Below are 23,346 nucleotides of genomic sequence, written 5' to 3'. Positions count from 1 at the left end.
CAGATATGCATCTCCATCTACTTACAAGATATCTTAACCGGAGAATCCCACTTGGCACTCCAAACTGAACATGTACAAACCTAACTTGTATTGCCCACCTCCCAAACCTGGTTCTCCTTCTGACCTCACTATTTGTTTGCTGAATTACACCTCACATGGCCTCCTGTATTTGACAAATTAACTCTTCAAACTTTTGAGTCTTCTCACTTTATTAACTCTCATATCCGAGTGGTGCCTAGGGTCTGTAACAACTCTGATATTAGTACCCTACTTCCTACTCATATTCCCACTACCCTAGGACAGCCACCTAGATTACTACAATATTCTCCTAACATCTTTCTACCTTTGTACTTACTCCAATCCATTTTCCATTCTATGGAGAATGGATTATATATAGATCTGATCAAGCCACTTCTTTGCTCAGGAATTACCAGTGGTTCTTGATTGTCTCCCAAGTAACTATCACTCTCCTTTCCCTAGCATCCACGGCCCCCTACAATTTGGTGCCATACTATCTTTCCTATTTTATCTCAGTATTTGTCCCTGTGCCTTCTATAATCCAGCTGAAATTCATACTGTTCCCTATACCTGGAATACCTCCCTCTCCCTCTGTTCATTTCATACTTACCCCTTCAAGCCCAACTCATATTGGGCCACTTACTTCATGAAGCTTTCTTTGATTTCATCCCTACTCCATTGGTAATAACCTTCCTTCTTAGGACACATCTGTATCTGGGTTGAGATCCCAGCTTGGCTTACTATGTGCATGATTTTAGGACAGGCATGTAAGTTCTGGGCTTCAGATTCATCACCTATAAAGTGAGGTATTTTTAATAAGTGACTTCTATGGTCCATTCCAGGGTAGCTAGGTGGTTCGGTGGATAGAGCACTGAACTTGGAATCAGGAAGACTCATATTCCTGAGTTCAAATCTGGTCTCAGACACTTGCTAGCTGTGTGACCCTGGGCAAGTCACTTAACCCCATTTGCCTCAGTTTCCTCATCTGTAAAATGAGCTGGAGAAGAAATGGCCAGCCACTCCAGTATCTTTGCCAAGAAAACCCCAAATGGGGTCACTAAGAGTTGGAAATGACTGAAAATGACCAAAAAACAACCTGGTCCATTCTAGATCTAAATCCATAGTTTTGTGATCTTGTAATATTCCATATTATAGTGGTCTGTGTTTTCTATGCCAATAGGCTGTAATGAGTCTATCACTGAGTGTAGGAACCACGTCTTATCTAAATGTTGTATCTCCCCCAGAAGGAGTATGCTGCTTGTCATTATTTTATGGTGGATGTCTAGTGCCTTATTTATCTTTGGAACAAAATAATAATAGAGTGTTCAGGGGAAAAAATTACAATTGTGGGACATATCAGTGGTCTGTAAAGCTTTGTGTTCTGGGTCTGACAAACAGGGAATGGTTGTACTCTTGCGAGTCAAGCTCAAAGGATAGGAACATGTCCCCAAACAACCCTCTTTCCTATTATGGCTCTGTCATCCATGAATTTATTGAAACCTTTTTGAATCTATTTATATTTTCAGCCTGTTCCCCTTCTTAGAGTAATGACTTCCATGAGTTGACTATCTGTCTCATGAAACAGAACTTGCCTTTTTTGGGACACTCAAGTCATGTTGCTCAAAATCACTTGTTCCAAAGTTCTGGGATCACCGAATTATTGATTTAGAGCTAGAAGGGACCTTAGAGGTCATGGAGTCCAACTCTCTTATTTTATAGTTGGAGAAATTGAGGCATAGAGAGGCTTACTTGCCCAGTCACACTGCTAGTAAGTATCTGAAGCAGGATTTGAATCTAGGCTTTCCTAACTCTCAGACCAATGTCATATTCTTTATGTCGTCATAGGATTGTTGTTATTCAGTCATTTTCAGTTGTGTCCAACTCTTAATGATCTCACGTGTGGTTTTCTTGGAAAAGGTACTGGAGTGGTTTGCCATTTCCTTTTCCAACTTATTTTACAGATGAGGAAACTGAGGCAAACAGGGTTAAGTGACTTGCCCAGGGTCACACACCTAGTAAGTGTCTGAGGCCAGATTGGAACTCAAAAAGATGAATCTTCCCGATTCTAGGCGTGGCACTGTATCCACCAGGCCACCTAGGACACAACTTCCAGAATTACCTAATTAAAATTTATGAATGATAAAGCTAAAGACACGTGCCAGTGATAGTCCCAAGGGTTCCTTTGACCCAGGCAGACTTAAAGGACAGCCAGGAAGTGGAAGCTCTGCCTGGACTGCAGACCGATCTGGGTGGTTCCTGAATGATGACGAAGGCCCTGTCCTTCCTGCTATTTCTTGCAAAAGACACGGCATTTCTCCCGTGCCTGGAATGCTCTCCTCACTTGCACCTCTTGGCTTCGTTCAAATCTCAGCTAAAATCCCACCTTCTTCAGGAAGCCTTTCCCTGTCCCCCTTAATGCTGTGGCCTTCCCTTTGCGATAATTTCTAATTTATCCCTTATATATCTTGTATGTACATAGTTGTTTCCATATTGCCTCCTCCATCTGAGTGTGAGCTCATGAAGAGCAGGGACCATGGTTTTACCTTTCTTTCTGTCTCCAGTATGTTGCCTGGCCATTGGTAGGTGCTTGCTGACCCCGGACAAGTCACGATCTCTCTGTCTCAGTTTCCTGATCTGTACAATGAGAAGAATAATAGCACTTACCTCTCAGACTTACTGTGAGAATCAAATAGAAGAGCACATGGCAAGTGATTTGCAGGCCTGTAGGTGTGGCGTTTTGTTGCTCGTTGCTGTTGTTGATGTTCGTGTTATGAACTTTCTATGTGCTAGGCACTTGTAATACAGAAGCACAAATGAATCTGTCTCTGCCCTCAAGGAGCTTATAGTCTATTGTGGGGGGCAGGGAACACGACACATGCAGACATAACTAAATATAAAATTATTTCCGAGGGATAGAGTACTTACCATTGGGTGTGTCAGAACAGATCGTGTTTGAAGTAGCACAGGAGCTGAGCCTTGTTATCTTCTGTCTCACTGGAGATGATGCCTATGTCAATGAAATAACAAATCTAATTGAGTTTCCTTATTTTTCTAAAGTGCACCTGTCTAGAACCATACTTCCAACGTAGGTCTCATTAAAATGACCTATCCCTCGTGTGTGTGTGTGTGTGTGCTGGCAATCAGGATTAAGTGATTTATCTATGGTCATAGAGCTAGTAAGTGTCTGAGGCTGGATTTGAACTCAGGTCCTCATCTTATTGTGTCTCAATGATATTTCGGAAGTCCAATTTACATCCTTTTATTCTAAATGACTTTACTTGCCTTACATCCTTTATACCATGCATTTGTTTAAGGACATTCGACCCCGTAGTTTTATCACTCAGCCTTTTCTTATGCTTCATTCCCTGTGAATTTCTGGGCATCACAATTGTTATTCTCCCAGTGTTGTTGCAACTCTGTGATATCTAACTTGGTGGATGTGCGTGGGCAGCATTCCCCCCTTTGTTTCTGTTTAAGTCCTTTTGGCTGGACTGTGCTTGAAGGAACCAAGGCTAAATGTGTTGCTGACAGCTGGCCTTTCTTTCCCCTAACAGGACCACGAGTCAGTCAGATGGCCCCCTCTTTTTCCAATGTCCTGAAGGGTTGCACAGTCATAGAGGGCGAGGACTTTGTGCTGCAGTGCACAGTAGAAGGGAAGCCCATACCCTGCGTCTCCTGGCTGCTCAATGGTAAGGCGTTCTCCTGGCTTCATTGCTGGCTTCCTCTTCCCTCTCCCCACTTAATAGGATTCTCTCAACTTGGTGGTCACGGTACTTAGTCACTAAAGTGTTAAGTAGGGTCAAGTCTTGATTAACCATACTGCGAATTCCTTTAGGGCAGTTGCTTCTAAATAGTATTATTTTTGTTCAGTCATTCAGTCATGTCTGATTCTTTGTGACCCTATGTGGGGTTTTCTCGGCAAAGGTATTGGAATGGTTTACCATTTCCTTCTCCAATGGATTAAGCTAAACAGAGGTTAAGGGACTTGCCCAGGGTCACACAGCTAGTGAGTGCCTGAGACTGGATTTGAACTCAGGTCTTCCTGACTCCAGGCCCAGCACTCTATCCACTGAGTCACCTAGCTGCCTCCCAACAGTAGACATCAGTAAATGAAGATGACAACAATAATGACGATGACAGCAGATGACGATGGTGACAGACAGCAATGACAGCAGTGATGTTAAAAAAAAGAGAGAGGGAGAGCCAACATCATGCAATAGAAAGAACAATGGACAAAGAGTCAGGAAGATGGAGTTCTTGTTCCAGCACTGCCATTAGCTAAGTCTTCACTGTTGGGTAGTCTGTTTTATTTCTATGGACATTAGCTTCTTTGTCTATAAAATTAAAATGGAGTTATGTAATCTCCAACGTATCCTCCAACTCTAACTAGTTTTATGCCTCTTTCAAGAGCATAAATTAGCTTAGTAAATTAATACACGCTGTTTGTCCCATGCATATTGGACAGTTAAATTTCAGTGAACAGAGCAGGACATTGATAATTCCTGTGTAGCCAGGGTATATTGACATGAGGGTCGTAGAGGATAGGTCTAGGTTAAATTGAGTCCTTGGGTATGGGAGAGTGTTGTTATTTGGTCATTTCTCAGTCGTGTCCGACACTTTGTGACCCCATTTGGGTTCTTCTTGGCAAATATACTGAGGTGGTTTGCCATTTTCTTCTCCAGCTCATTTTATAGATGAGGAAACTGAGGCAAAAAGGGTTACATGACTTGCCCAGGGTCACACAGCTAGTAAGAGTTTGAGGCCAGCTTTGAACTCAGCTCTTCCTGACTCTAGGCCTGGCACTCTATCCACTGCATCATCTAGCTAGGACAATAGAAGGGCAAGTTTCCATCACTTTTCCGTTTATGTATCCTTGAACCTGACTAGTGCAGTGGTCTTTCCTGGGCTGGCCCTGGGTCAAGGAAGCAAAGGTGAGTGCATAATGACAACCTCACCAAACCATATTGCTTCTTCCAGCCTCAGTTTCCTCATTAACAAAAGGAGGGAATTGAAGTAGATGATTTCTAAGATGACATCACAGGATTTCAATGTTAGGAGGGGCTTAGGGGACATCTAGTCCGAGACATAGCCAAAGCCTCACTAATTCACACTTGATAAAGAGTGTTCCAATTTTTATCTGAAGGTTTCCAGTGAGGGACAACTCACTATCTACTAGGGCAGACCATGGCTCTTTTGTACAGATCTTATTGTTATCAAGTTTTTCTTTGCTTTAAGCCTCAATGTGCCTCTCAACCTCCCAACCATTTCTGCTAGCTCTATTCTCATTCATTGTGACTTAGTCCATCTCATTTTGGAATAAGTTCATGTTTCCTGAGATTACCTTCTTAATGGTGAAAGAATGTGCTAGGCAACGGGAGGAGGTCAGGCTAATAGTTTCATGGAATGGAGACCACTAGTCCAACCCTCTTGTGTTATAGGTGAATAAATGGAGACCCTAAAAGGTCAATAATTTGTCCAAGGTTACATTACTTGTTATTTACAGAATAAGAGCTAGAACCCAAGTCTGCTGGCTTCTAGTCCAGCATGCTGTAGTTGATCAAAAAACCTGTCTTCAAATTCTGCATCAGACATTTAGTAACTGTGTGGCTCTAGTCAGGGTACTTAACCTAGCCGTGCCTCAATTTCCTCATCTATAATATGGAGTTGGACTTGGTGGACTCTAAAGTCCTTTCTAGCTTTAAATCTATGATCCTATGACACATAGATAAAGATTAAACTGTTATTAAAGATCCTTTAATAATTAATTAAGGCTAGATTAATTTAGCCAGTAATTAAGGGTTGATCACTCTGGCTTTTCCTCTCCCTGACATCTAGATGTGCAGGACCCTTGTCAGGCACTCTGGATGAATAGAAAAGTCAGTCTAGTAAGAGTACGTATATATCTCCAGGATATGGTACAGTGCCTGCCACATGGGTGCTTCATAAATGCTTACTGAGTTAAATTGAACATGAATCTACCTTCTAGCCAGAACACAACATGATTTTAGGGACTGAACAGGGTCTGACCTAATATAGTCCCCCATCAACGTGAAATTATCCCATAAATCAAGAGCTGGATTTGATTTCTATCAAATACTTAGAATTGTGTTCTTTTTTGTATGTATGACCAGCCCCTTCCCACCCCACTGTTATTGTTGGCATTTTCCCGTGGCACCCACCAGGGGGTGCTCAAGATCAATCCAGTTTCCAGCTGCTATTAAGCTCAGCCCTGGCTAGGAGTTGCAGGCAAGGTCTCAAGTGGTCCTAAGTTGAATCTGCCCAACAGATCCCTCTGGGCACCTTGGACTGGTTTTGAGTTTGTGTGGCCAAAGCAAGTTATTCCCTTGATAAGGGTAAAATGTCACCAAGATAAATCTACCATATTATGCTGTAACAACAAAACTGGGGAGAGAGGATTGAACTCTTAATGAGGAGTAGGTCAGAGTACTGTTTTGTAGCTTTCCTACCCCTAGTGTTCTAGCCACAGAATGTGATTCTTCTTCCCCTTAAAAGAAAAAAATAATAATAAGAGAGAGCCTCTTTAACTGGCCTGGTTAGCCATTGTATTGGCCCAGCCTCCAATATCTGCAAATATGTCATGGAGACACAAGTGTTGTTACAGGCAGAAGAAAAAAAATTAACTGTGTCAAGGATACTTCTCCCCCCCCCTTTCATTTTTATGAAGTACAAACCAGGACTCCAGGGTCTGGCACAGAATAGAAGTTGTCAATTGTTCTCTGCATAGAGAATGGACACATTCCTGTTCTCAAGCCAGAAGCTCTAATAATGAGAGGGTTTTTTTCTTTTTTCCTGGAAACTAAAAGATCAAGTCTTAAAATGATAAAGTCTTAGGAACATATGGCAGGAAAAGGAACCTCTAGAAGTCATTTCATCCCTTTTCCCATTTCTACACAGCGCTACCTTTAGAGTAGGGGTCCTTGACCTTTAATAAGGCTCATGGAACTCCATTTTAGCAGCTTGGTGAAATCTATGGAACCCTCCTGAGAATCATGTTTTTAAATGCAAAAAAAAAAATACATGAGATTATAGAGGAAACTAATTATCATGAAATGCAGTTATCAAAATATTTTTTGGAAAAAGTTCATCATGGCTAATAAGGAAATATGTTTTGCATGACTTCACATGTATAATTCCTATCATATTGCTTGCCTTTTCTTTGGGTGGGGGAGGGGTGAGGTAGGAAGAGAATTTGGAACTCAATTTTTTTTAAAAAATCAAAAAATAAAGAAAAAGCTGGAAGAAAAAAGAAATTCATGGACCTCAGGTTAAGAACTCAAGCTCTAAAGCATTCTTTGACAGATGGTAACCTCTCATTTTATGCAGGGAAAGAGATGAGCTAACCTTTTTTTTTGTGATTTTTTAAGTGCCTTGGCTTGGTTATAGAAAGATAGAATTCAATTAGATAGACATGTAGAAGAACTTTCTGGTTAAATCTTTAATATTTGACTGAGGTTAGACCATGGAATCACTGCCCCAGGAGAGGTTTAAATGTACTCATATGCCTGTTGCCCATCTGTCTAAACTTCAAGAAGTACCGCTTGACAGTAGGCCTGCCCCTGGGCCAGGGGACCCTTTAAAATTCTTTTCAGCTCTAGGATTCTATGAGATAATAGATGCAGGTTTTTTGAACCATTTTTAATGTTAGAATAGTTAGAAAACTTCCCTTTTCCTCCCTGAATGCCTCCTCTGCTGTTCATGTTCAAATCCTTCTCTCAGAGCCCCACACCTCTGGCCCTCTTCTGTGAGGCCTCCTTAGCTCCTGCCCCTGCCTCCTCAGTGGGTCCCAGTCTCTTTCTCCTTCCCCCATGCTTGTCCCTATTCCCCCTTTACCCCCAGTTGAAAGGAAATTTAGCTCTGAAATAACACCAATTATCACCCCTGAAAAAAGTCATCCTGACCAGATGTTTTCTGTCTTTTTCTGTGAACAGATCGGCCTATCCAATATGCCCACACAACTTTCGAGGATGGTGTGGCTGAATTGCAGGTACAAGATGCATTACCTGAGGACAATGGTCTCTACACCTGCCTTGCTGAGAATCCTTCAGGCCGGGCATCCTGCAGTGCCCAGGTTACTGTCCAGGGTAAGAGCAGTATCTGGCACTCAGAAGCATAACCATTCCCTCCCCTGATACACAGATTTCCTGTGGATGTATTAAAACAAGAGACCCATCTGTATGTCTTAGTAGGGAGGCATCTACTGAATCTAAAGGCAAAGCAATGAATAATAAGGCATCTTCAAGTTATGAATCAGATAGAGCCTACCATGGGAAGGAAATGTTTAAGGTATCAGTCTGCTCCCTTCCCACCTTCCCTGGGGGCCATCTTTAGGCCAAGCTATGGTCAGTGAGGACAGAAGCAAAGCAGAGGGACAAGTTTTGTGTTCTTTCAGAGCTTCCAGAGGGATGGGAAGAAGCAAGATGCACACATAAAAAGTGGAATTTTAAAATATTCCTAGTTAAGAAAATGTACTCCCTCCCTTCTTTGAAGAGGTGAGAGTCTTTGAAGGTGGAATATTACATGTGCTGCCTGACCCATGTAATATGTTAATTGTTTTGCTGATCTGTTTTCATTTTTTCTTACTCTTCGTCACAATGGATGGGAAGGGGGAAGGAGAAAGGGAAGAGAATAAGCATTTATAGAGCACCTACTGTATGCTAAGTGCTATACAAATATTATCTCATTTAATCCTCACAACAACTCTATGAGCTAGATGTTATTATGATTCTCATTTTATAGGTGAGGAAACTGAGGCAAATAGAGGTTAAATGACTTACCCAGGGTTAAACAGCTCCTAAATGTCTGAGGCCAGATTTGAACTCATATCTTCCTGACTCCAGGTCCATTGCTCTATCCACTGTGCTACCTAGGTGTCTCTAAATGGAGGGGGAGGGGATTACTAGGTAGTGAAGAGGGATGGAATATATTCAGAAATGAAATATAGCTAGCATTTACATAGCTCTTTGAAGTTTGGCAAGTCCTTTTCAAATATTTAATTTTATCTTTACAAAACCCCTGGGAGATGGGTGCTATTATTATTCCCATTTTGCAAATGAGGAAACTGAGGCAAACAGGCAGGCAAATAACTTGCTCAGGGTCATACTACTAATATGTGTCTGAAATGAGATTTGAATTCAGGTCTTCCTGACTCTAAGCCCAGGGCTCTATCCACTGCACTACCTAGTCAAAACAAAAGATACATTATGTATTTATAAATCCACTCACAAAGCAAGATAACCATTTCATATGAAAACAAGAAAACAAATCACTGCTGTGGGGATACAGGGCAAAGTGGTCATTATGAAGGGAATTGCTTCTGAAGAAAGCCTAGGGATCCCTGGTTTCTCCCCTCCTCCAGCTGGCTCCCTAGATCAGTACGTAGACAGGGTCTTGGCCTTATGTCTCCGTAATCTGATTACCACAGCCTTTCAGTGATCTTCCCACAAGTGAGCCACTTAGCCCTCTGAAAACCCGTCCAGGCCATCATGGCCAGGGGAGGCTCAGCCTGTCTCAGAGAGGGAAGCTCTGGGGCTGTGCAGTAGTGACTGTCACTAATGAAGACCTCAGAGAATCGTCCCTTGGGTTCAGGACTCTCAGGTAAGATATCTCGCCCTCCCCCAGAATGCTGTCCCCTCCTTATTTCTTGGCCTTGCTTATTAGCAGAGGGAGCTATCTGCTTGCCTGCTTAGTTCTGGTAGATGTACACTCTCAGAACCCTATTAATTTATATTCTCTATATGTGTGTTCCTGTTCTCTCCCCATAGCATTCCACAAGCTCTAAGAGGACTCAGGGAGCACCTTGATACTTCTTGGAACAACATTTTATGGGACAGGTGCTTCATCTGATGGAGCCATTATAGAACCTCCCAGGGAAGGCGTGACTAGGGGCCCTCCTCTGGAAATTAAAAGAGCCTGATGTAAACAGGTTGTGGAATCATAGTTGTAGAAATGGAAGGGACCTTAAAAGTCATTTAGTCCAATTTTCTCATTTTACTGATGAGGAACCAGGCTCAGTGAATATAGTGCCAGGCCTGTAGTCAGGAAGACTCACCTTCCTGAGTTCAAATCCAGCCTCAGACACTTATTAGCTGTGTGACCCCAGGAAAGTCACTTCACCCTGTTTACCTCAGTTTCCTCATCTGTAAAATGAGCTGGAGAAGGAAGTGGCAAACCACTCCTGATCTTTGCCAAGAAAACTCCAAATGGGATTACAAAGAGTTGGACACGATTGAAATGACTGAACAACAGCAGCAAAAACCAGAAAAGTGACTTGTCTGAGATCATGTAGATATTAGATGGAAGGAGATGGGATTTGAACTCAGGTCTTATGAAGCCTGGTTCAGTGTTCTTTCCATTATACCATGCTGCCTTCCATTGGTTATGTATCTCACGTTGGTAAAAGATGACTCATGCATTAGAAATAGACTCGGGCTGACTGACCTCAGACCTGGAGCCTAAGGCCCTGTATAATGGGCAGTGGCATTCTGAAAGGTCGCAGTGGAGTATTACAATTCTCCATCTCATTCCAGGGTAGGTTAGTTACCCTTCAGCTGACCTGAGTGTTGCAGTGGGAAGAGCACTGGTTTTGGAGTCAAAGGAACGTAAGTTCAGATCTTGATTCTCCCACTCAGTTTCTTGTATGACCTTGGACAGATCGCTTCTTTGAGCCTCCATTTTCTCATCTGCAAAATGACCAGATGACCACTAAATCCCTTTCAGTTGTAAATTTTAAAGACATGAAGATAGCATTACAAAGTAAGGATGCAATCCAATTTTTTTTTGTGTGTGTGTGAGGCAATTGGGGTTAAGTGACTTGCTCAGAGTCACACAGCTAGTAAGTGTTATGTGTCTGAGGCAGAATTTGAACTCAGGTCCTCCTGATTCCAGGGCCGGCACTCTGTCTGCTGCACCACCTAGCTGCCCCACTCCATTCCTTTTTAATACCTCTTATTACTTTATCATCCTTGAATAATAATAGGTAGCATTTATGTATCACTTTACATTTTGCTGAGTGATCTACATGCTATCTCATTTCATCCTTACAATAACACCTGTGTGAAGTACATGCTATGGTTATCCCCATTTTGAGTAACAGTTACCTAGAAGACAGGTATGGGAAAGACTGGAGAATGTGGGGAAGACAGAGAGGGTCACTGGAGGGTGGCTACCAATATTTGTAGACCATCTCAAAACTGTGATTCTTTGCACCCTCTAACTTGCCCCAGGTTACACAGCTAGTTGGTGTCAGAGGGAGAATTTGAACTCAGGTCTGCCTCCAAGTCCAATAGTCTGTCCACTGTACCACCTAAGAATGAGTCTAAGCCCTTCTTTCCTATGACTCTCCCTGCTCCTGTCACTTCCTGGCTATTTCTCCCTATGGATTCAACTATTAATATTTGGTTTGTGGTCCCAATTTCATGACCTGTCAATAGACTCGGGCTCTTGGAATTAAAGATCTTGAGCTACAATTCAGAAGCCATGTTGTACCAGTCCCTTGTTTTACAAATGGGGAAACTGAGGTCAAAGGGAGATGAAGTTACTTGCTGAAGATCTCACAGGTAGCCCAAGAAACTATTTTAATGTGCCTGGAGGGAAGGGATAGCTTCGTCTCCCAGAGTCAGGATAGTGTGTCTTCCTTCCCCATCCCTAGCCCCCCCATCATCTTAGAAGGAGGACTGTTGATTTCCTCATTCCCCTCTTTCTACATGGTCACATCCCAGTCCTCCCCACATCCATCCTCCTGGAAGAGCAGTAGTGATCAAAGAGAGGGTCAAACCAGAGTGATGTAGCACAGATCTCAGCTTCATGTTTCATTAGCCTCTCTCTCACTTGGTCTGTTTCAGCTGACAGTCTAGTTAATCCCCTGCTTGTCCACAACTGCCTTTATTTAGATTAGATATATACAGCTTGGCTGAGGCTCCCATCGGGGATGGGGAATCATTGACCTTAAAGTTGGATAGTCTCCTGATGAGTGTCCCCTGGTCCCCTCTGGCCACACGTTGCAGTTGAGGGATGGGGAGGGGGTGTGCTCTTCGCACACAGGGTTGTGCCAAGAGGTTTAAGGAAAAAGGAATCTGCCAGGGGCTGTGTTTGATTTGCTCTGAGGACAGCTTTGGATGAGTGAAGTTCTCCCCTCCCAGCATGGGCGATTTATTGGTATCTACAGCCCAAACAGAGCTCAGATACCATAAATGGTGAACGAAGCTGAGACGTGCAGGCCTAAGCTTGAGCTAGGCATTATTTGCGTTGTCTTTGCATGGAGTTTCAGGGGTTGGAGGTGAGGATGGCTCAGCAGAGCCTGTCACAGAGGGACATGCCTTTGGCATGATGCCCCCCAAGGCACTTGGGAAATTGAAGAGTTGACTTCGGCCTGCACTTTTTTCAGCTGAGGAGTTGTTGGGTTGTTTTTTTTTTTTAATCTCTTGGCAATCCTGTTTTTTCTGAGATGGGGGAGTAGAGTGGGGAATGGAGGAGTGGTAGTGAGAAAAAGCCTGGCCACCAGAGCACGAGGTGTTGTCTTGGACCAATCTATTGTTTTGTTGGAAGGGTCCCTAATTGGCAATATCTTCCTCTTCAGTTCTGTTCCCTCCCTGTCCCCTAGATCTTATCAGGTGGCTACCTTCCTAGTTAACATCGGCCTCAGGCTTTTAAGTGGAGCCCAGTTTTTCCCATTGTGGGAGGAATGATGATGTTTTGATTTAATAATAATTGTTCTACATTGAATATACTTACTATAAGACTCGGTTGAAATGACCTCTCAGATCTCTTCCAACTCCAAAATCTAAGATCCGATGTGTTGATGAGTTTTACTGAACTGCTTCTCTCCCCCCGCCCCAACACATACACACTTTTTTATTCTTTGTTACAAGGAAAAGCCTCCCTGGGTAGGGAAGGAGGGAGGAAAATTTGTGGAAACAAAAGTTATGTAAAAATAATTAATAAAATTCATAATAACAACAGTTTGGTGAATAGAGTTCTGGACTTGGCTTCAGGATAACCAGTCCCACCTCAGACACTTAGTAGCTATATGACCCTGGACAAGTCACTTAACTTTGTCTGGATTCCTCATCTTTTAAATGCGGGGATTGAACTAGATGGTCTTTAAGGGCCCTTGCAACTCTTATCGATGATCTCATGATCACTTTCGAAAAGCTTTCTTCTTGTAGGATTCCAGCTGACGAAGGAACATTCTTGAAAGGTAGAAAGGTGGGGAAACCATGATACCAAGATGTGGACTTCTTCTCAGTCAATAACTATGAGGCAGGGCTAAGCTGCTTCTCACCCAATAGCACTGGCCACTAGATAGCGCCATTTAGTAAGACACGTTGGGTCTCTTCTCCTTTCCCCTGCACCCCTCCACCACCACCATCTCTAGGAGGCATCTCCTTCTTAACCCCGCCATGTTAGCTCCCCAGCCCTTAGGAAGTCGTTTCTATGAGGCCAGGCTCTTCTGGGAGATTCAGGGATTCTAACAGCTCCTTTGCTGAAGTCCAGATGTGGGAAATCTTTCTCACATCTTCAGCCTATGGTTTTGTAATTCTCCTGAAATTGCTAGCCTAGCACTCACTGTTCTGATAGTTGCAAGCTGTCCTCCCTTCCAATCTTGACACACGCCCTCCTCCTTTCCCTCCCCTGCCTTGTTTCTGAGGTTCCAGATAGGCAGGTTTTTTTTTTCTTTAGGTGATTTATAGAATCATACCCATTAGTCAATCAGTAAATATCTATTAAATACTTACCATGTACTAGGCACTGTGGTAAGTGCAGAAGATACAAAGAAAAGCAGAATACATTACCTGCTCTTGAGAAACACAGTCTAATGATATTAGTTGATTATTGTGGCAGTAATTAACCTGTGGAGGACAGCTACATGATGAGTGGATTGAGTGCCAGGCCCAGAGTTAGGAAGACTCATCTTCCTGAGTTCAAATCTAGCCTCAGACACTTCCTGGGCAAGTCACTTAACCCTGTTTGCCTCAGTTTCCTCATCTGGGATTTTTTGGGTTTTTTTTTTTTTTAGTTTTCAGGCAATTGGGGTTAAGTGACTTGCCCAGGGTCACACAGCTCGTACGTGTCAAGTGTCTGAGGTCAGATTTAAACTCAGGTCCTCCTGACTCCAAGGCTGGAGTTCTATCTACTATGCCACCTAGCTGCCCCTCCAGTTTCCTCATCTGTAAAATGAGCTGGAGAAGGAAATGGAAAAGCACCTCAGTATCTTTGCTAGGAAAAACCCAAATTGGGTGGTAAAGATTTGGATACAATTCACAACAACAACAGCAACAACAAACTAACCTGAATTCCACAAGGCCTTCAGGGTTGTGGGAGTTAGGCCAATAGCAATATTTAAAGGAAACAGGATTCCATGAACAATACTCTTCTCCCCTTCAGGGGTGGAGGGGTGGGGAAAAGATTAAGGGAGGCAATCTCAGTGCCAAACATCTGGCCAGAAGAGGCAGGCCAGATGGCCAGATGATGCAAAGGTGAACCTCCTTCAGTTCTAGGTAAGACCCAAAGAGGAGTATTATAAAGACATTAGTAATATAGAAAATATTCAATTGCATATACCTTGGGGCCAAAGCAGGATGGGATTTTTCCTTGTTCTTGAATATTCTGAAATTGTCCATCCTGGAAGTCACTGCTTTGTGATGGGAAAATTAACTGGCTAAGTGTCAGCAATAAATGGACTAATTCAGTTGTTCCTATGTTAACATTTCTCTTCTCTTTTAAACTATACGTTTTTTGAAGGCAAGGACTATGGCAGTCTTCTCTATGCAGCATTTTCCCTTGACCGCTCACCCCCATTAATGCCTTGCAGATAATAAACACTCAGGAAATGTTTGAATATATGCAGAATATTCTCAGCCTAATGAGTTATTTGAAGGCCTTCTTCCATTAGTAACTCTTAACAGCTATATTTTCTTTATAACAAAAGCCAGAAAATTAGTCTAGAAGGCAAAGAATCAACACAAGCACAAACTGTCACTTTACCTGGCTTGATAAAATTACCACTCTTGAAGATGATAGTCACAATTAAATAAACCTTTAGGTTTAAGACAAAAGGACCAGAACACACCCAGTCCATTCTTTTGTGGATCAACAGTCCACATTATTCCGTTCAACTGGCTTTAAAAGTGATAAATTCAAGACATCACTGAGGCAGAGGGTCCAATTTAGAAAATAGTTTCTCTCCCCTTTTTTTATGCTCAGGCATGATGGGCATTAAGCAGAGATGTTAGGATCCTGGGAAGTTTCCAAGGGATCAGGGCACTGCTATTCTCTCCGCACTTAGAAAAGTACAAACAGTACAGGCAAGCCATCAGAAATATGATGACTTGCTTTCTTAAGGAGTTAGCTCTCTGCACTACATCCACTAACTCTTTTATATTTGAATGTATGTTAATATTCTTTCCAGTAAATGGCAGTCTATCAATGCTTTCTTATCTTGTGCATCTCTTGTCGATGGCCACCTAAAAATCCTATGACATGAGTCTACCCAACATATTGGAGGGCTTTTTTTTGTACTCTTAACATTCAAGAATAGGGAGTTTAACTGTCATTCTTCTCTCTCACTATATGATTAGACTACCCTCATTTCCCATTATGCATGTCTTTGTAACTTCCTTATCTCTTATAATAAAGATTATCTGTATTGATATAATTTTTCAAGTACAAGTGTTTTTTAACTTTTTGTATGTCATGGACTCCTCAGAATAATGTTTTTAAATGCATAAAATGTGATTCATAGGATTACAAAGAAAATCAGAGTTTAATAAATATTAAATATGTAATTTTTTTCCATTCAAGTTCACTAATTCTTTGAAATCTATCCATGGACCCCAAGAGCTCCATGGACCTGAGGTTAAGAACCTCTGCTTTAGTATTATGTCAGTCATCAGGGGCAGCTAGGTGATGCAGTGGATTCAGGAGGACCTGAGTTCGAATCCAGCCTCAGACACATAACACTTACTAGCTGTGTGACCCTGGGCAAGTCACTTAACCCCATTGCCTAGCCCCCTCCCCCAAAAAAGTTAGTGTTATGTCAATCATATGGGACTTAGATAAAGATTAAGGTTTATAGGCAGATAAGGAACTATGATTCTTAGTCCCCTCTTCACTCTAGAACCTCTGCCTTTGTCACTCTAGAAATGGAAAAGAGTCACACAGCACCAAGTCACATTTTGTATTTTTCTTTGTTTTATGAGTTGCCATGGCTCAAGAATTCATCATGTGATAGCTAGTCTCTTGGTGATGTCTGTCCACTCCTTAGCTAGTCTAGTCCTTGGAAAGCAGATATTCTGGGCCATTCACAAAGGCTTTTCAGCATATTAGAAACTGCTAGAGCATTTACTCCCCTAACATAGTCTTCAAGAATTTAGGGTTGTGTTGGAAGAGAACCTGGTGGAGGAAGCTTTTTTTTATAGGCTGAGAAATTCCATTTCATCCTTATATCAACATTCTTCCCACTTTGTTCTTTCAATCCTGCCTAACAGAGTGCATTCCACCATTATCTGTTCATTTGCAGCCCTCTTCCATCCCTTAATGTTTCAGAAGGGAGAGGTAGCTCAATCCAGCTCATTCTAAGCAAACTCTGAGTCTCATATCCCTACAATAGAATGGTAATGATGACGATATGATGACACTGATGATAAGAGCTAGCATTAACTAATATGGAAATATAGTTTGCATGACTACACATATATAACATATCAAATTGCTTGCCTTCTCAATGAGGGTGGTGGGGAGGGAAGAAAAGAATTCAGAATTCAAAATTTTTAAAACAGATGTTAAAATTTGTTTTTATAGATAATAGCTAGCATTTATATTTGCAAAGCACTTTGTATATCTTACGTCATTTGTTCCTCACAACAGCTGTTGGGAGATAGGTGCTATTATTATATCTCCATTTAACAGATGAGGAAACTGAGGTAGACAGAGTGTTAAATCTTGCCTGGGTTTACACAGCTAGTAAGAATCCAGGGGTATGATTTGAACTCAGCTCTTCGTAACTCCAGGTGCAGTGCTCTATCCATGGCTGCATTTAGCATCCCATAAACAATATGCCCATAAACATCCTCAACTCAAGCTGAGATAGAGACTCTGACTGTTCCTCTGTCTCTTCCACCCATATGCTTCAAGCTGCCCTTACCCTTGGATGTTTTTATAGGGTAGGAGAGTTGAAGGAATCAGAATAAAGAACAGCTGAATAGAAGGACAAAATTCAAGGGACTTCTCTCCAAGCTCTCTCAATTAGAATCCTTAGTGAAGCCTTCAGATATTTTGTGACAATGCTTATTTATGTGAAGGATCATTGCAATTCTGAGGGCAGTTTTAATGTCAGTGGAATGATTTAGAGTGACTGCTTGCTACAAAAAAAGGTTAGGAGAGAAAAAAAGTATTTTAATCAAAGTGTCCCATATTACTTTTTTTAAAAATCTGGGCTGTCTACATTATACCCCCCCAAAAAAGTAATTTTTGAAATTTTCAAATAATTGGTAAGATTTTGCAGTATAACTCTTGGGACTGCACTGTCAGGAGAAGCCTTACCCCCAATCCCCCAATAATTATCATTTGTGCTAACTAAGAAATCAATAGGAAGATTGCAATTTTTGCTTTTTTTTTTTTCCCTTCTGAAAACCAGAATGTCAAGTCAACCTGTACTGGCCAGAGATCTTTTCTCCTGGTCAGACAGGCAGCCCAGCAGGGCTTTTGGGTCATAAAGTCCCAGCTTCAACTGATGCCTCTGGGACTACAGATAAGTCACCTGACTTGTCAGTGGCTAAGGCAGCTCTCCAACACTAAAAGTTACGGAAGAGTGGTCGATTTATATTGGTAGAGGGACTTTTTACACCAGAGTTATCCCCTCTGATGAAATCACAGATCCAGACCAGGAAAAAAAAGAAAGTATCTTACCTCACAGGATTATTGTCCAGTTCAAATGAAATAACATACATAAAAGTGCTTTGCAAACTTTTATAACCTATTTATGTGTAATGATGTCCATCTCTAGGTGGAGGGGGGGTAGAGGGGTTGAAGAAAAGGAAAAATATGAAATTTACATGATAACTTTGTTGTATGTTTAAAAGGAATAGCAAGTTGTACATAGTAGATTTGCAGTTTCATGTGCAATCAAGTATAATTTTTTATTATACTATGTTATAGAAATGCTTGTTTCATTCTATAAATTAAATTTTTTTTTAAAAAACACTATATAGATGTCATAGAGTCTAGATACAGAGGTAGAAGACACTTCTGAATGCATCTAGTCCAACCCCCTCATTTTGTAAATGAGTAAACTGAGACCCAAGGAGGTTAGGGGACTTTGCATAAGGTCATATAGGTAGCAAACATCAAAAGTGTGATTTGAACCTAGGTTGACTCCAGAGCTACCCTACTATACTGCCTCCTGTAATAATTTTCTTAGTAGCAAAGTCTGCCTTTCCCCCTCATTCTGTCTTTGCTGAAATCCGTAATCATGTTTTGTTTGTTTGTTAGTATGAAGTTCTGGAGAAGTTTGGAATGGAGAAGAAGGATCATGGAGGCTTTTCTAAAAGGAGAAAGGTGGAAGGGAAGGCTTCTTCTTGCTTCACAGAAGCAATTTTGCTGACACTCCAAATAGATTTTATTTGGTTAAGAGACAGGTTGTTTATTGGAAGAGAATTCAAACGCTTCCAAGGAGATTTGCAGCTTGGAGGAGTGCCTCTGGAAACAGGAGAGGGCAGGGCTGCCTTTCAGATGATGGAAAAAAGCTCCCCTTTCAGGAAAACATGGCCCTTTGGGAACTTGGGAGAGGAACAAGGTGGCAGGGGGGTCCCTGAATCTCAGCTAGTAGTAAGCAAAGGACATTTTGTCTTGTACTCACTGTATTCAGATGGTGGTTTGGAACAAGGTTCCTTAGGGTGGCAGAAGTTGGGAGACAGCTAATCCTCTTGGAGAGTTGTTACTGTACATAATCAAGCAGGATAGCCGGTGCCCAAGAAGGAAGGCATCATCAGTTACCTGAAAATAAATGGACTCATCTCTTCTCTCTTGTTTGTTAGAGAGGTTACTGTAAGACTAGGTACTTTTGACAGGGAGTTCTGAACAAATTTTCTGCAGGGAAATTTTAGGAGATACAAGGATGATCAGAAAGAATTTAGATAAAAGAAACTATGGTTCGTTGTATCCATGTGGCCATATTCATGAGCCAGAATTGTCAAGGAAAGACTCAAGTTATGAAAGTAGGGATGCTCTTCCCAGTTGCTGTGGCACCTTCTTCCTCTCCTCTCTTTCTCTTTTGTGGAATAATAACTTTGATGGTGCTGTGCTATCACAAATGTGGCTAGTCTTTCCACTGGCAGTGATTGCAGTACCTCCCATTTCTACCCATACTGTATGACTCCTACTATGTATATTCATAATTCTCCATAGATGATTGTTAAATGGTTGACCACTAGGCAAACATCTAGTCTTGACAGTTGTTATTGTTCAGTTGTGTCCAATTCTTTGTGACCCTGTGGACCATAGCATGCCAGGACTTTCTGTCCTCCACTTGGACACCTTCTGGTAAGAAGGGCTTATCTTCTGATATCATCACTTTTAACATTTTAATACTGTCCAAGGGGTTTTCTTGGCAAAGGTACTGGAGGGGTTGGCCGTTTCCTTCTCCAATGGATCATTTTTTGGTCAGAACTCTCCACTATGACCTGTCTGTCTTGGGTAACCCTGTATGGCATGGCTCATAGTTTCATTGAGCTAGGCAAGCCCCTCTAGCATGACAAGGTATTGATCTAGGAGGGTGATTTTAAGAATACAACCAATTAAATTGTTTGTAGAGGGTCTGAGAACTTTGTGATTCTTAACTCCCTATACCCCATTTTCTCTATCACTGATCTCTGTCAATTCTGAGATGGAAGAGGTCACATAAAACTAATATTATCGATCTCCTGTGTTACTATGGCCAAGTCATTCCCTATGTGCAAGGAGCTGCTCCACAGGCACCAATGATCATAGGTCTAGACAGAGCTTGAAGGTACCTCAGAAGCCAACTAATCCAATCCTTTCTTTTTTACAAATGAGGAAACCGAGGCCCAGATATGTTAAATGACTTGTCCAAGGCCGCACTGATAGTATCAGTATGGTCTGACTCTGATATTCGTGGTCTTTCTATCGGGAGCTCAGCCATAATGAGATTGGGCAAATGGGACTTTGTTCTAGGACACTAACACCCTGTTTGGGCAAAGGGAGATGTGGTATACTTCTTTCCCACATGGATCCTCAACCCGTTTGGGTAAGTCCCTGAGCAAGGAGCAGGTGAGGATAGGAACTGCCTGACAGTATCATGAGATCACAGTTCTAGAGGAAGGAGAGGTTAGATTAGATAGCTGCTTCTAGCTCCAGATCTTAGATCTGTGCTCTGTCTCTCTGTCTCTCCCCTCTCCCATCTCCCCTCTCTGATCTCCCCTCTCCCTTCTCCTCTCTTCTCTCTCTCTCTCTTCTCCCCAACCCCCCCCACCAGGAATGAGCTGTAGATAAGGAGATAAGGGTAGAATATTCCAGGGACCTTGCCACCCACAGAGAAGAGGATCTTTCCTTGTCCTCACTTTTCCAATGAGAGGAGAGAGCTACATCCTGGTCTCCAGGCCCTCTTGTGACAGGCACCAACCTGTTCCAGGAGAGAAATGCCTCTCTATACCATATTCAATCTACAGATAGGGTCAGTCCCAGGATGATTAGAGATCTGACAAGTGTTTCCCCAGGCCCCAGTAAATTTACCTCAAGAGCCAATAAAATTAAATATAAAATGATTATTTTGTTATTAAATTATTAAAATTATTTCTTATTATTAAATATAAAAATACTTCAGGTCTTACTTCCAGAGTTTGTGGTGCATTGGCTTAGCCATTGAGAGTACATGATACCTCCATTCCATGATGAAACATTAAAGTAGAGATTTAATGTGAGGATCACTTTAATACTTCAGTTTAAAAATGATCTTTTTTTTTCTTCACATGCAGTACACATACACACACATGCCCATATACACATATACATGTACACACACACACGCACACACATATTGCATACATTGGATCTGAGATTTTACTGCTATGACTACCTTTTCCAGTTACATAGCGATTCTCATCCGTACTTTCTTATCAGTCTTCCACAAAAGATCAACGCAACATGCTTCCTCTTAATCTTTCAGCATTTGCTGTTACCACTGTCATACTCAGGGCAGCTATCAATTTCCCTATTCTCATTCTGTGAGGGCCTATCTTCTTTTCTAATCATACAAGTTTTTGACTAAGGTACCTCCCACCCCAAGCCACCACTCTCCTATGGGTGTGGTCTCATCCTATTAGAACATTAAGTTCCTTGCAGGCCAGAAATGTTATATGTTTGTGTTTGTATCTGTGAGCAACTTAGAACTTAGCACTTAGGATGTACTTCATAAATGCTTTTTTACTAATTCATGTAATAGAAAAACAGATGTAGTATGTATGTAATAGGAATTTTTTTTACCACCTAGACTGTGGTTAAGAATGGTAGAGTTTGGGGGAGAAGGGAGATATTCCCCAAGGGTTTATGCTAAGCCCTCTTCTCTCTTGACACTCCTTTAATGATCTCATCTCTTCTCATGGGTTCATTTATGACCTCTCTGCTTGTGTAAGTAGTGCATATTCAGTTGTAATTCCCTTCTTCGTTCCAGCTCAAGTGGGTGTGCAGTCATCCTCTCAAACTTAACATAGACCAAACTGATGGCATCATCCCCCTGCCCCTTCTTCCACCTCACCTATTTTTCTTAGGTCTCATTATCCTTACAGTTTGCCAGACTTAAACCCTTGGAGTCATCTTTGACTCAAACTCTTTCTCCATTCCTACATTCAATCAATTAATTGCCTACTCCTGTTGATTCTACAATGCCTTTCAAATACATCCCCTCTCTCGTGTATGAACATGGCTGCTCCACCACCTTAATTTCCTTTGTGGTTCAGTCTCTTCAGTCACCCCAAGAATCCCAGACTCTTTGTGACCCCATTTGGGGTTTTCTTGGCAAAGATAGTAGAAGGGTTTGCCATTTTCTTCTCCAGCTCATTTTACAGTTGAGAAACTGTGGCAAACAGGGTTAAGGGACTTGCCCAAGGTCACATAACTAGTAAGTGTCTAAGACTGGATTTGAATCCAGATTTTCCTGAGCTTCAAGCCTGGGTACTCTACCCACAGCACCACCCAGCTGACTATGTGACATTCCTTATCTTCCTTCAAAAACAAACACAGGTGCCATCTCCTCCATGAAGCCTTCTTTGATTCTCCCAGCTGACTTGAAAGATCTCTCTTCTCAAAAAATCCTAAGATACTTTCTGTGAAATCTGTCTGATGTCTGTATCACATTCTACCTCATATTATACTTACCTGTGTATATTTCATCTCTCCCCACCCCATCCCCCAGTAGACTGACTATAAGGTTCTTAAAAGCAGGGATTATGGTATTTTTCGTCTTTGTATCCCAGATACCTAGTATAGTGCCTTGCACTTAGTAGGTACTTAATAAGTGTTAATTAACAAGTGTTTGTTGAATTGGATTAGATGGAATTGAAGGGAGAGATCAACCTCCATAGAAATCAGCAGCAGCAGCAGCAGATAGAAGCTCTGATCACAAGTGGCCAGACACAAGTGAAAGATCTCAGGGATGCTGAATTCCAAGGCCTGACCTATCATGAGTGAGAAAAAGGAAGGAAAAGTTAGTAATCCTAAAGACACCGGCTGTGGAGTCAGGAGGACCTGAGTTCAAATCCGGACTCAGATACTTGACACTTACTAGCTGTGTGATCTTGGGCAAGTCACTTAACCCTACTGCCTAGCAAAAACACATAAACAAACAAACAAACAAATAAACTAATGAATGAATGAACAAATAAATAAAATCCTAGAGAAACACCTCCTGCACAACAAGAGAGGCAATGGACTAAATATGCAGCATTAGATAAAGATTTTTGAACATGACCATTGCGCTCATTTGTTTTGTTTGATGGCACGTTTGTTACAAAGGTTTTGTTTTTCTTTTTTCCTAGGTTTGGGGTGGGAGGAGGAGTTGTGGGGGGGAGAACATAAGTGTTTGTTAGTTGAAAATACATATAATTTTTAGAAATCTAGAGAAAGAAAGGATTGAGTTTATATAATTATTAAGGGTTAGTGGAAAGGGTAGCCAGATTTTTTTTATTATGAACTTAACTTTTATTAACATGTATTTCAACATATAAAGAACAGAAGATGAACTCTCTGTATAAAACCATGAGCTTCTGTTTTGTACAGTTTTTTTTAAGTACATGTGAA

The 23,346-nt window shown here is 41.7% G+C and overlaps 1 protein-coding gene across 4 annotated transcripts in view; it reads left to right on the top strand.

Annotated features, from left to right (window-relative positions):
• The window catches only part of MYLK (myosin light chain kinase), a 381,040-nt gene that overhangs the window by 205,519 nt on the left and 152,175 nt on the right, over window positions 1-23,346 (top strand). For all 4 annotated transcript variants that reach the window (XM_078146743.1, XM_078146744.1, XM_020985979.2 and 1 more), the window contains exons 10-11: window positions 3,573-3,707; window positions 7,968-8,120. In XM_078146743.1, coding sequence (XP_078002869.1) covers window positions 3,573-3,707; window positions 7,968-8,120 — 288 coding nt within the window. The remainder of the gene's footprint in view (window positions 1-3,572; window positions 3,708-7,967; window positions 8,121-23,346) is intronic.

The sequence above is a fragment of the Phascolarctos cinereus genome, unplaced genomic scaffold (assembly GCF_003287225.1).
Source record: "Phascolarctos cinereus isolate Bilbo 61053 unplaced genomic scaffold, phaCin_HiC Scaffold_726;HRSCAF=1367, whole genome shotgun sequence".
Lineage (NCBI taxonomy): Eukaryota > Metazoa > Chordata > Mammalia > Diprotodontia > Phascolarctidae > Phascolarctos > Phascolarctos cinereus.
This window is presented reverse-complemented; position numbering and strand designations above follow the sequence as displayed.